The 12,500-nt window shown below is 44.6% G+C and overlaps 1 protein-coding gene across 1 annotated transcript in view; it reads left to right on the plus strand.

Annotated features, from left to right (window-relative positions):
- TIAM2 (TIAM Rac1 associated GEF 2) overlaps nt 1-12,500 on the plus strand; it is a gene marked incomplete at both ends in the record, with an annotated part of 110,653 nt that overhangs the window by 60,951 nt on the left and 37,202 nt on the right. Inside the window, one exon of the mRNA XM_079716560.1 lies at nt 6,096-6,199. Coding sequence (XP_079572686.1) covers nt 6,096-6,199 — 104 coding nt within the window. The remainder of the gene's footprint in view (nt 1-6,095; nt 6,200-12,500) is intronic.

The raw sequence follows: 12,500 nt of genomic DNA on the forward strand, positions 1-12,500 counted from the left end.
GAATTGTATATAGTGTGTGAAGCTTGGAGAACTGAAAAAAAATTGTAATTTTGTATTTACAAAATGCTATATCCTTCTACTGGCAGCCTTGATTTACCAAAATCTTTACCTTTTCTTAAAATTACACACACTTTTTAAAGTAACACAGATACATCAGATGAAGGAATTGAATTGGATACTTTCTAAGATTCTTTTCAGATGTAAAATTCATTGATTCTTTACAAGCTGTTCATTTATGGAATTACATAGTAGAGATTCTGAGAAATTGAATAGAGAAATTGAATAAATCAAGTAGATTAAGAACATAATTCACACAAACTGTGTATGTGATGAGATCGGGCACATTCTGGGTGGTATGGCTGTAGATCAAACTGTGAATGTAAGTACAGTTGGCCCTCTGTATGTGCAGGTTCTACATCCTCGGAGTTAATCAACAGTGGATGGAAAACACTATTCTGTGCTATAAAGGACTTGAGCATCCTCAGATTTGGTTTCCCTGCGGGTCCTCGAACCAGTCCCCCTCGGATACTGAGGGATGACTGCAGATATAAAACTGTTAAGTGTCAAGGATGTACAGCCTTGATGCCACAGGGCATTATGTGGTTGAAAACTTACATCATTTATTATTTACTTGTAACTTCTTTGATATTATTTTTTAGATTTTTTTTTCAGTCGTCTTCATAGAAGATTATCGTTCTGTAGTTTTTACCTCAGAGCGGGGGTCTAAGGGCTGATGATTAATCAAATAAAACATTTTTGATCCCAAGATGAGAGTCCCAGTTAAATATGCTACATTATTTATTGAAATGCTGTCTTTTAAATTGCTCTGGTGAGTGTATTTCCTTTTTTCAGGAAGTGAGGGCGCTAATATTCCCTTTGCACCTGCTCTGGGCTGTGTGCTTTTTGGTGCATTCGGTGTCCTCTGATGTCACTGACCCTCCCAGAGGTGAAGTTGAAGTCCTGGCCGTGGAGAGGGGCAGAGACAGTTCGCAGCAGCCGAGGTACTGCCCACCAGTGACATTTTGGAAGTTGATGGGTCTGTTTTTGGTTTTCATCATGAATTGGGGGAAGGTGGCACTTAGTGTTTGGGGCTGTGGTGCTGGCTGTCCTGCATGTTTAAGTCAGTCCCTCACACTGCAGAACTGTTCTCCTGGACATTCATGTAAGTGAAAACCATGGTGTAATTACTTGAGCCAAGAACCAGCTCCATTTTACAAGTGAACACAAATTATTTTTTCCCCTCCGCTGTAGGGTACTTTGAATTTTGTAGGAGTGCATCAACCCAATAAATCAATGAGAGTTTGACCTTTGTTTTGTTCAGAACTTTGTCAAATGTCTTTGCCCGTTTGGAAAATCATGTCACCCCATAGGTGTGATGGCAGCACCCCGTAGGCATTTAAATCTCCACCGAGACACCCCGGCCTGGGTCTGTGATGAAGCTGAGACATTCCCCGTGATTCTCTGTGGGGCAGGCTTTGCACAGCTTCGTCACGGTTTCTAGAGTGGTTGTACACTAGCATTTACATACTGAAATACATATTTTTTAAAAATTGTTACTTTCCATTTATTCTTCTCCTTGTGTTACTATTAAGGCATATATTATTTTTTTTGTGAAATTATGTGTGGAGGTAGATTACGTCAAGAAAGAATTTTAGTTCAGGATAGTAAAAGTATATATTATCAAAAGGGGGGCTTTGGAGCTTATAGTATTGAGAATCAGGGTACAATATGCTTTGAAGCACAAAAAGTGGAGTTTCAAAATAATTCCTGGTCTCATTGCCTGTCCTTTCAGTCTCCTTCACATGAGTCCTCAACCCACAAACTGAAGTAGAGCTTTTCCTGATGCTGTGACTACCACCCTTTGTTTCTCAAGAAAGTCTTACTGTATTAAAAAGGCGGAAACAAACACTCTTCTCTCATGTTAGTTTCTTGTTTTTGGCCTCGGGATTGATATCATCTCGAGATTTTAACTCAATTCCTCTTACAGTTGCTGTTCCTGAGAACAGAGGCATGCTCAGACTTTCTCGCCTTTCTGGGAACCAGCTGTCTGTCTGCCGCCCGGGAAGAGCACCTTGCCCGCCCTCCTACAGCTAGAAGCTGCCTGGTGTCTCTGGGCGCTGCTGGCGGCCACCTGGGTGGGTGTCGGGGCCTGGGAAGGACTTGTTGCCTCTGCCCTTGCCGCCTGGTTGAGTAAGGAGGAAGCAACCAGCACGACGGGGTGATGGGATGGCATCAGCCAGACGAGCCCAGCATCCTAGCTGCCTGCTGAGCAGTGAGGCTCCTGAAGAGTAAGCAGCAGGTGGGAGATTGGCAGGGACACCACCAAACCCTCTTCCCGACCCCCAGTGACACCTATTTCCTGAAAGTCCCCTTTGCACACATCAGACTTAGCACCCAGATAGCCTGCTGCTTCTTACAGGCCTGGGGGAGATAAATGGCAGAGCCCACACTCCTTGCATATTAACTGTGCTAAACTGGATTTGGAAGTGAAGTAAATGCAAACTTTGAATTCACGTTGTGAGCTGTATGGGCGAAGCAACCTTAACTTTAGCATTTATCCTAACGTTTCCATTTTTAAGTTGATACCCAGGATGTTACTTGAACACATGTTTTGACCTTTACTTATAAAGGGTTTGGGGTTGCCAGTTACTTGGCCGACTGTGATACCTGTGGGGTCTGTACTGATGCTCAGAACAGGAAGACGCTGTGACTAGAGCGTGTCTCACCTGAAGCCCCGTGTTTCCCTTGTTGTCTGTGGGGAACTGTAGGGTGTGCAGGCGAGCGGGGGGCAGTCACCTTCCGGGACAGCCCGCCCGGTGTGCCGTCACTCTCCAAAAATGTTTGTTTTAAAGGAGAAAGATGTCTGGGGCTGGTCTCATGTACGGCGTCTGACACAGGACCTGGTACTCTGTGGGTGTGCAGTGCTCAGCCCACATCCGACCAGGGGATAAATAAATGGACCGACGGGTCCACATGGAGGAACAGAGCCTGTGACACGGAACGTCGCAACTCTGCTCACTCACCTGCTGAGTAGAAGCTCATGTCAGCAGAATTAGATGCTACATGTTTCAAATTGCTAGTCCTCACCCCAAATTGTTAATTTCCACAAGGCATAAGAGGAGAAAGACAAAAGAGTGTATTTGCCACTTATAAATAGATGTCTTGACTTGGATTTGTAATTTTGTTATTTTTCATTGTTTACAATCACATTGGCTAAAGACTCGTCTGGAGCCCGCGTCTGACCGTCTGTCCTGTAGCAGCTGAGCCCAGGGTGGGCGGCGTTACGGCCCTGGTGACACATGCCCCGTGTTCCCTGGTAGGGATCCAGTGCCCCAACATGTGTCTAGTGAACAGGGCCACACGAAGGCTCTCCCAAGGTGGGAAGCCAGTTTTTGGCTGGGAGGGGAAGGATATGTTTACTCACCCTAGCAGCTGGCGCTCAGGATGTGGGCGGAGCGTAAGTGGGGCTATGCCTAGGCATTTGGCGCCCAGGACAGGATGTCAGCGCGCTGCCTATTTAAAAGAGCTTTGTAAATAAGGATTCGAATTTTACGGGCCTACACTTTTTTTTTCAGCCAGTCTGCTGTTCTTCCAGAACCTACTTTGTTCTCATTTCTCCTCTAGAAAGAACGTGAAGGGCGCACTGCTTTTTAGACAGGGATGCAGGTCCAGTTGAAACCTGAGGCTCCTGGACCCAGGTCCGCAGCTGTGGACGCTGTCAAGCTAGGCTTCCTCGTGTTTTGCCATCTCCAGGACAGCACGGGCGCCCTGCTGGTGGGGTTGGAAGGGGAATCAGTCACCCCCGAGGCTCTGTTGATGCCCAGCTGCCAGTCAACTTCTTGAAATTTGGGTGGTGGAACAGCTCGAGACGTCCTATCTTGCAGACCTGCCTTCTCAGAGGTCCCCGGGGCCAGCCTCCGTGGGAGATGGGTCCTGTGATTCTTCCCGTCCAAGCCCTGCCTCAGAGAGGACCCACGCCACACCAGGGGCCTCCCTGAAGTTAAGGGGCTGCAAAGGTGGCTGCAGAGCCTCACCGATTCATAGTAAAGCCTTTGGTCCTGGGGTGAGTAGGATTTTGAGAGGGAGGGCATGGCATGTTCTGCTAGCAGGAAAACACTTTGCCTTTGTAAGAGGTAAAAGGTGGTTCTGGGAATTTTCAGCGTTTAAGGAAGTTGCAAAGTTGTGTGAATATATTGAAGAGATGACTCAGAATTCGCTTCCGCTTTTGACATCAGCCATGTTATTTTCTCCAGCATATCCATCTGGCGCCTCCGGGCTCCAAGGCTCCTTGTGGCCGTGCCGTCTCTGAGATCTTCAGGGGACTTGAGGTCGCTTTCATCTTTGTATCCCCAGAACGTAGTACATACCTGACACAGAGCAGGCGCTGTAGAAATCATCATCACGAATAAATGCATTGATTGTGTGTTGTATTTCCTGTACTTAGCACAACTCTCTGGAAATATTGGAGCTTTTTATTTATAAGGTAAAGGCAGCAATAATGCAGATTTGACTCTGTTGCCTAGGTAATGTATTTTTACATTGCGTGGCGTCTGTGGCGTTGCTCTTTCTTGATTTCCTTGTGCTTCTCTGGCTGTTGCTTCTCTCTAAAGAGACAGGTACCTCCTGTCCTGCACACTGTGCCTTAGCAGTTCCAGGGTTCTCTCCCTGGGCCTCTTCTTGTCCCATTCTGCACATTCTCCCTGGAGGCACCATCCATCCCTGTGGCTTCACTGCCAAGTGTATGATGATGGCTCCAAAGCCACATCCCTGTGCAGACCTTTCTTGCACTACTGGACTCCTGGGTGTGTTGCACTGGATGGCCCACATGCCTCTCAACATCAGCTTTGCCAAAGCTGAGCTTGTGACTTCTACTCCCAGCCCGCACTCTTCACATCTACCCAATCACCTAAGACATAAAAGCCTTCCTGCCGCCCTTGTCTGTATCTCCTTATGTGAAATAGGCGGCGTGGTCCTTTTCTGGGCAGGGTTAGGGTGTTAGAAGAAGTAAAAGGAAGAAGGAATTGGAGCTCCAGAATTCTGTAGACCATTACGACATTTTCTTTAGGTCTCCTCTTGTGTAGTGATTGGTGATATCAGCCTGGATCACGGACCAGCATTTCTGTCCATGAGTTCCATCAACCTCCTAGGGCTCCCATAGCTTCTAAAGGTCTCCTGGAGACCACTGTCCTTGCCTCCATCATGCTGGATGGTTTGCCAATGTCTATCCATGTCTTTTCTGCCTAGATCGTCTCAGACAGGTATGAGATTGATGACTTCTTTTTGTAGCTGACCAAGATCAGAAACCATCTGGTTTCACCTAGTGGAGAGGATAGTCTACCAAATGCAAACATTAGAATGAAAATCTGTGTAATATTTTGACAGAGGCTGGTCTTTCCGTCTTTCTTGAATTCGTTCATTTGAGAACCACTGGAAAGAGCTGTTGAGGATGGCGTGTGTGTGTAAGTGTAGGTTGGAAAGCCACGTGCTCTACCCACCTTTTATATTGTTTCTTAACCCTTACTCTGGAAGTTAACAAAGGTTTACTGTTCCTCTTGGGGCTTTCAATTTAGGATGCAATTGTGGTCGATGCCAGAAAAAGAAGAATTATGCTCGCAAATGAGCAATTTGTGGACTATAATAAGAATCTGTGGTGTTGCATCATTGGTTTTCTCAGATCTCCCTGGTGATTTTGCCCTCACTTAGCCAGAAATAAAGGAGCGAAAGTACCAACACTACATAATAGTGTACTTAGTGAAGTTTGCACAGCAGTGACAAGAGTGGCCAGGCATTGAAGTCAGTGTTTTGATTGGTCATTGGCCTCCTTTGACCAAAACAGGCAGATGCTAAACAGGCAAAACAGATGCAAAACAGGCAGATGCAATGCTTCTTCAATTAGCCAGAGCCCAGATCTGTTTTAGAAGACCAGCGATGCATATGGTAACAGCAGTATCACTAAGGACAGTGATGTCCTGCCTTCCAGGGTGTTAGTTAATTTTTTTTCTTCCCTCTCTTTCTCTATCTGAGCCTCTAAGTCAGTCACTACTATTCTTTGCAGACGGCCAAACTCACCTATGTTTTTGTCACTTTCCATGCAGATTTCAGCAATGTCCCTGACGTCACAACTGGCCTGAAGAGGAGTCAGACTGATGGCACGCTGGACCAGGTTTCCCACAGGGAGAAGAAGGAGCAGACGTTCAGGGTAAGATGCTGCCCCAGCTCTCAAACAAGGGCCTGGCAGGCAAGTGTTGGTTCCCACCTGCACCTGAGGTGGGGAGAAAAAGATGGCGCTCTCCTATCCCTAGGTACAACAGTCAATTCAAACGTTTTTTTTTTCTTTAAAGAAAATAGTTTCCTTCTTTATTTGAAGTGAAGTACTAGTAGGAATCCTTGACCCTGGCCCAGCCCCCTGCCTGACTTCCGGCATGCCACCAGAGTACTGCAAACGTGGCCATTCGTATACTAGGATGGTTTGACAAGGAAAATCTAAGCTCAGGTGTTCTGAGGGTCACATAAAATTACTATTGTATTCATTTACTACATGTATTTTTGGCTGAAGATAAATTATTTTTGGAATGTTGTCATTTTGTTATAAAATATATAAAACATAAAATTTGCCATTTTCACCACTTTTAAGTGTACACTTCATGGCATTAACATTCACAGTATGGTGCAAACCATTACCACTGTCCATTTCCAGAGCGTTTTCATCCTGCCAAATAGAAGCTCAGTACCCATTAGACAATAACCACCCATTCATCCCACCCCCTAGTCCCCTGGAAACCTCTGTTATACTTTCTGTCTCATTTGCCTATTCTGGTTACCTCATGTGAGTGTGATCGTATAATATTTGTCCTTTTGTTTCTGCATAATGTTTTCAAGGTTCATCCATGTGGTAGCATGTATCAAAACTTTACTCCTTTTATGGCTGAATGATATTCCATTGTGTGTGTGTATATATATATACATATATATATATATATATACACACACATACACACACACACTATATTTTGTTTATCCGTTCATCTATTGACGGACACGTGGGTTGTTTCCACTGTTTGGCTATTGTGAGTAACACTGCAGTGACATTGGCATACAAATATCTGTTTAAAACCTTGTTTTCACTTCTTTTGGGTATGCCACTCAGAGTGGAATTGCTGGGTCATGTGGTAATTCTATGTTTAGCTTTTTTGAGGAACAGCCCAACTGGCTTGCACACACAGCACTGCGCCGTTTTACATTCCCACTAGCAGTGTACGAGGGTTCCAGTTTCTCCACATCCTCACCAACCCTTGTCACATTCCATTCCTTTCCTACATTTTTTTTTGATTAATTAATTTATCTATTTTTGCTGTGTTGGGTCTTCGTTTCTGTGCGAGGGCTTTCGCTAGTTGCGGCGAGCGGGGGCCACTCTTCATCGCGGTGCGCGGGCCTCTCACTATCGCGGTCTCTCTTGTTGCGGAGCGCAGGCTCAGTAGTTGTGGCTCACGGGCGTAGTTGCTCTGCAGCATGTGGGATCCTCCCAGACCAGGGCTCGAACCCGTGTCCCCTGCATTAGCAGGCAGATTCTCAACCACTGCGCCACCAGGGAAGCCCCCGTTTCCTACATTTCTAACTGTTCTTAGTTAGCTCTCCTTTCAGAAATTGTCTGTCTGACATGATCTTTGTAAGTACACAGTCCAGTTTTAAGTGACTTTGAGATTATAACTCTGTTTTATATTTCTTCCTTTTGTCTTAAATACAAAACAAGAATAGAGGAAATGTAAACTATGATGGGTATTTAAAAAAATTTAGCAGGATCACACCCCAGTTGGGTTTAAACTAATACTCCTAGGAGCCGGTCCTTGGGTGACTGGCCATTGGCCCAGCCCCAGGTGACTGGTGGTGATCAGTGTGGGATGGGTCGTTCGGGTGAGATAGAGCCTGCCAGCTTCAGAGCAGGTTCAAGTGGCCACTGGCACCTGGCCTCACCTCTCTTCTCTGTTTCCCTTTCTTACCCCCTGAATTCCTCCCCCCATTCCCTATCCACCTCCTCCAAAATCTCCCTTTTCTTTCTTCTCAATTCCTCATACAAACCAAATACTCAGCTACTTTCACTGGCCTGGTTATGCCCTCAGGAAGCAATTTCTTTTACTAAACTACAGTCATCAGCATTTTTAGTCTTTCTGCTGTGTTCTGTCTCTGGTGGGTTATTTACTTGTGGGAACCCAATATTGTAGCTCAAATTCATCATTTTTTTGGAAGCAGTGGATCCTAGAGCATCAAATAGATGTGTTTGGATTGCTTTGTCTTGACTTTTTTAAAAAAGGCAAATGCTAAGGCAACACTCAAGAAGCTAGGCTCTCTATTTAAGGTCAGTGTGGCTGTGAGACACTGGGGCAGGTGGCAGCTTTGGGGAGATCATTAACGCCATTAGCGATAATGGTTTCCTCTCTGTTACAATGTTTGAGTTCCCCATTAAAATTCTTAAGGAGGAAATTAAATTCTTTTCCAAGTTTTATTTTATGTGAAGATTCAGTCAAATAAATCTGTAGAAAGTTACCATGTTGAGGCTATTTCCATTTCTATTACTTAATGCCTATCATAACTAAACAAAGGTTTATAAGATGAACATTGGAGCATCAGTTAGAAATTTAGAAGAGGAGTGAAAGCTGCAGTTCAGCTTGAAATTGGAGCTCTCTGAGCTCTAATTTTCATTGCTAAGATGATTAAAGGAGAAAGCAAAAGATATCAAGGAACACAGAAGAAAAAAATATTAAAGAATATTAGCATGTTAAGCATTTGCTGTCAGATTCCTCTCAAGTCTAGAGTAGTTATCAGCTCACCTTTTTCAAATTTGAAGATATCTATCTATAGTAATGGATTTCAGTATATTTTTTAAAAATCCTAGCAAATGCCTAGCAGCTACTCGGTTTACATATTCTTTGTTCCTTGGGGAAAAAAGAATCTGTGATCATCAAAAGTGATCACTGTGATGGATAGTAGTGAAAAGGAAGTTTTGAATTGAAGAATTAAAAAATAAAATTTCTCTTCTGTTATTATGTTTAGCCTCCTAGAAACAGCAGGTTATATCTAAAAGCAATGCTTTCCTATTTTCCAAACGGTGATTTGGGAGTTTTAGGATGCCTGTCCAGCGGGTGCTGGTCTTGGGTCTTTCGGGATGGCCCTGGCGCTGTCCCATGGTGCCCACAGGAGGTGGTCACTCCCCAGAGGGGAGACCTGCCTCTGGTTCCTGGGCTTCTCATGCTGGCCCGTCAGCCTTCTCAGGGGTCATTAACTTCTTTTCAGATAAGACCCTGGTTGAACCTGGGCTGTTTGGGGTATTTTTACTAACAATATTCTACACTCGAGAATCAGGAATAATTTCCCTTGAAAATCAAGTGCAGCCCGGCTTGATGAAGCACAGCTGTAAGTAGGGCTTTTGACAGCCCCGCAATTTCTGCAAATGGTTCATAATTGATTGCCTTCTTTCTCCTCAAGGGTGCCTATTACTGTCGCAGCTCTTTGTGTGCCCCTGTCAACCTCTCCGGTGTGGGGAATTTTTTTTTCAGTATTGTTAGCAATCAGCTCGCACTACTGTAATAGTTTGGAGTCTGAAAGGAATAAACAGTTCCTTTGGAGGTGAGGGTGTTGAAGGAGCTTCTGGTTTGTTCTGGGAACTTGAGGTGTGTAAAGCGGTCCCCACAGAAGTGCCGCTTGCTTTGTTTGCCACCCTCTGAGCTGGCTCTGAAGATGTGGCCCTTCGTGGTACTGCCGTCTCCCTGTGTGCCCTAACCTGGCACCTTCCCAGGGCAGGCGGGTTCAGGGCATGGGGTGGAAATCCAGAGCAAGGGGGTGAGCCTTCCCCAACCCCCAGGCTGCCTTGGAGGAAGAGCTTGGTGGCGCTAGGAAGCCCTTGTGAATGTGACTTGAAAGAACAGTTTGGGATTTTTTTCACTGCCTGGGGTGAGAGTGAGAGAGAACGTGTGTCTTACTCATTTCCCAGCAGCCGACTTAGATGGAATCATTTCTCCCAGAGGGTGCAGGTTTCTTTGAACTTTTCCTTTCTATGTACAGCATGTAAGTAAACAAGGGCTTTGATTCTCAGGGATGTGCATTCTGATCCAAATGTAGGCATGCTTGCATGGTTTTCTTTTCTGTGTCTTGAAAGTTGATTTTGCTCTAAAATGTCTAAAGACTGTTCTGCAGACAAGATAAGCCTTTCTTTCCGGAAGGGATCCTGGCAGTAATCTTCAAGCGCTCTTTACAGCTCAGGATTAAGAGAATTTCTTTTGGATACTAGTTGTTCGGTGGCACTGTCAACTTTTCCTTTCTCATTCCAAGGATGCATAGGTCTCTAAATGGATCTCTGAAATAGTTTGTCCTTTTGAAATAGAAAGATATCAGAAAGTCTTAGGGAAATTTCAAAGATTTACTCTGTAAAATATGTTTGAAAAGAGAGAAGGATAATTTGAAGACAGTAAACAATTTTATGCTTTGTCAAATTTTCTTGGAATGTTGTACATACTTGTGTTGGGTGTAATGCTGTAAAAGAAAATCCACAAGAGTGAAACCCGTTTTCTGTAAGGTAAGCAGTGTTTTACTTTAGTTATTCCTGTTTAAATATTTTTTTTCAGCTTTTTAGAAAAATTTTATGTAATCACCTAAGGTAGCTTTGGCAGTGATTATTTTTGCAGTTTGTAGGCGTCGTGTTGATAGAACGGAGAGCACTGAGGACCTGGAGACATACAGCCTTGGCAACTGTGTGTTGTGCGCTTTGCAATTTAATCACGTTTAGAATATATTTTGTCCTGTTTATTTTTTCAAGGTAGAAAAAAGGGACATGCACTGATGCTTAGGTTTTGGTACCCAGCATGAACATAACTTGCATTTAATATTTAATGCCTGCTCACCCACTTAGCTTAACCTTTTGAGTTTTCTGCATGAATTGCTTTTAAGAGCTTGCATCTCTAAGAAGCTACAGGAAAAGAAAAAGATTCGTGGATCGTGTGATTTATTTTTCAGCATTTTTAACTATGTATCTTTCTTACCTTTCTTTGAGTGTCCTGCATTATTTCAGCATCTCTTGGTTGTAAGATGCTTTTGTTAAAAAGTACAGCGAAAATAGAATTTATTTGTAAATAGTAGTCTTTCTACATGGCTGCTGTTGAATAGATTAATATAAGCATGATCCTTTTTCAAACTAAACATACCTATTTCTAAATGCATGCTATCTGACATAATTCCTATAGGAATGAATGGAGAGGTTGCATCCTGACAGCAAACCCATTGTCCCTGAAAAATGATTTGGGGCCTGATGTTCCCCAGTAGTGAGATGATAATCTTTCACAGTGATTCAATTCCGGGTAGCCTTTTCTTGTAGGTAGTGGTATAATAGAAAGAACTCTTGATCTCAGTAGTTGGAAACCTGAATCTGTATCCTGGGCCACCAGGCTTTACCACTGCATGCCCTGGGGTGAGGTACCCGGTCTTTCTAAGCCTCTGTGTCCTCATCTGTAAGTAAAAATAACAATAGCTCCAAGCCTGTGTAGTGGAGAGGATCGTGGATGACTAGAAGCCCAGACATGAGAGATTATCAGATGAGTAGCAACCCCGCTTCCCGACGCGGCTCATACATTTGCACGTTTTGAATGCTTTCCAACTCTGCTCACCTAATGCATGACTTAGCCACAAGGCTGCCTGCCCGGTCTTCTTGAAGTTAGTGTCTGTGGTCAAATCCTGCCGAGCTGTCCCCTGAGATAAAAAAGAATTGGAGACCAAGGGCCTTGGCCATGGAGTCCTCTTAGCTCTTTGTCATCTGCATGGAGACAAAGCCTGCCCATCTTTTAGCTTATTTTTCTTAGGTAGACTGTTGTGAATTGATGACCTTTTCTAAAGGGCTGTTCAAAGGACTGAATAAAAGCAGTGTATGTTAGGTTTGCCTTTATCCGTAGCAGGAGTGAGCTGTGAATGAGAGATGCTTAGGAGGTCTTGCAGACGCTTCGCCTTTTGGAAGAGAGGCGTCACTTCAGGGCAGAGAGAGTCACCAAGGGCACAGAAGGACACAGGCTGGGAGGGATCAGAGCAGAGCTGAGTCCCCATTAGCTCTCCAGTGCACTGTTCTCCATTTCTAGCACCCTGCTTCCTTTCGGCAGGGACTTGGGGGCACGTTGGTGAACTTGTTTGAAATGACTGGGATTCATTTTCATTGGCGTCTGAAAGGCCATTTGGTCTCTTTGTAGTTTGCTGGATTTTAAAAAAATTTCCCATTTTCCTAGCTTCAGGGTGTTAGCCCCCTGTTCTTCTTGGTCCGTCCTTGATCGTTAGGGCTGATGTGCCGGGGAGATGCCAGGTCTTTGCTGGAGTGGCAGGAGGGGACATCACTGTCCTCTTGGTGGAAAAGGATCATTTATACACTCTGACCCACAGGCTTCGATGCCACTCACAGTGTCAGATGAGGGAAGGAAAGGAAGAAAGAAAACCACATCTCAGCGCCGGGCGTGGGCGGGCCCGTCGCGAGC

The sequence above is a fragment of the Hyperoodon ampullatus genome, assembly GCF_949752795.1.
Source record: "Hyperoodon ampullatus genome assembly, chromosome: 12".
In the NCBI taxonomy this organism is placed as follows: Eukaryota; Metazoa; Chordata; class Mammalia; order Artiodactyla; family Ziphiidae; genus Hyperoodon; species Hyperoodon ampullatus.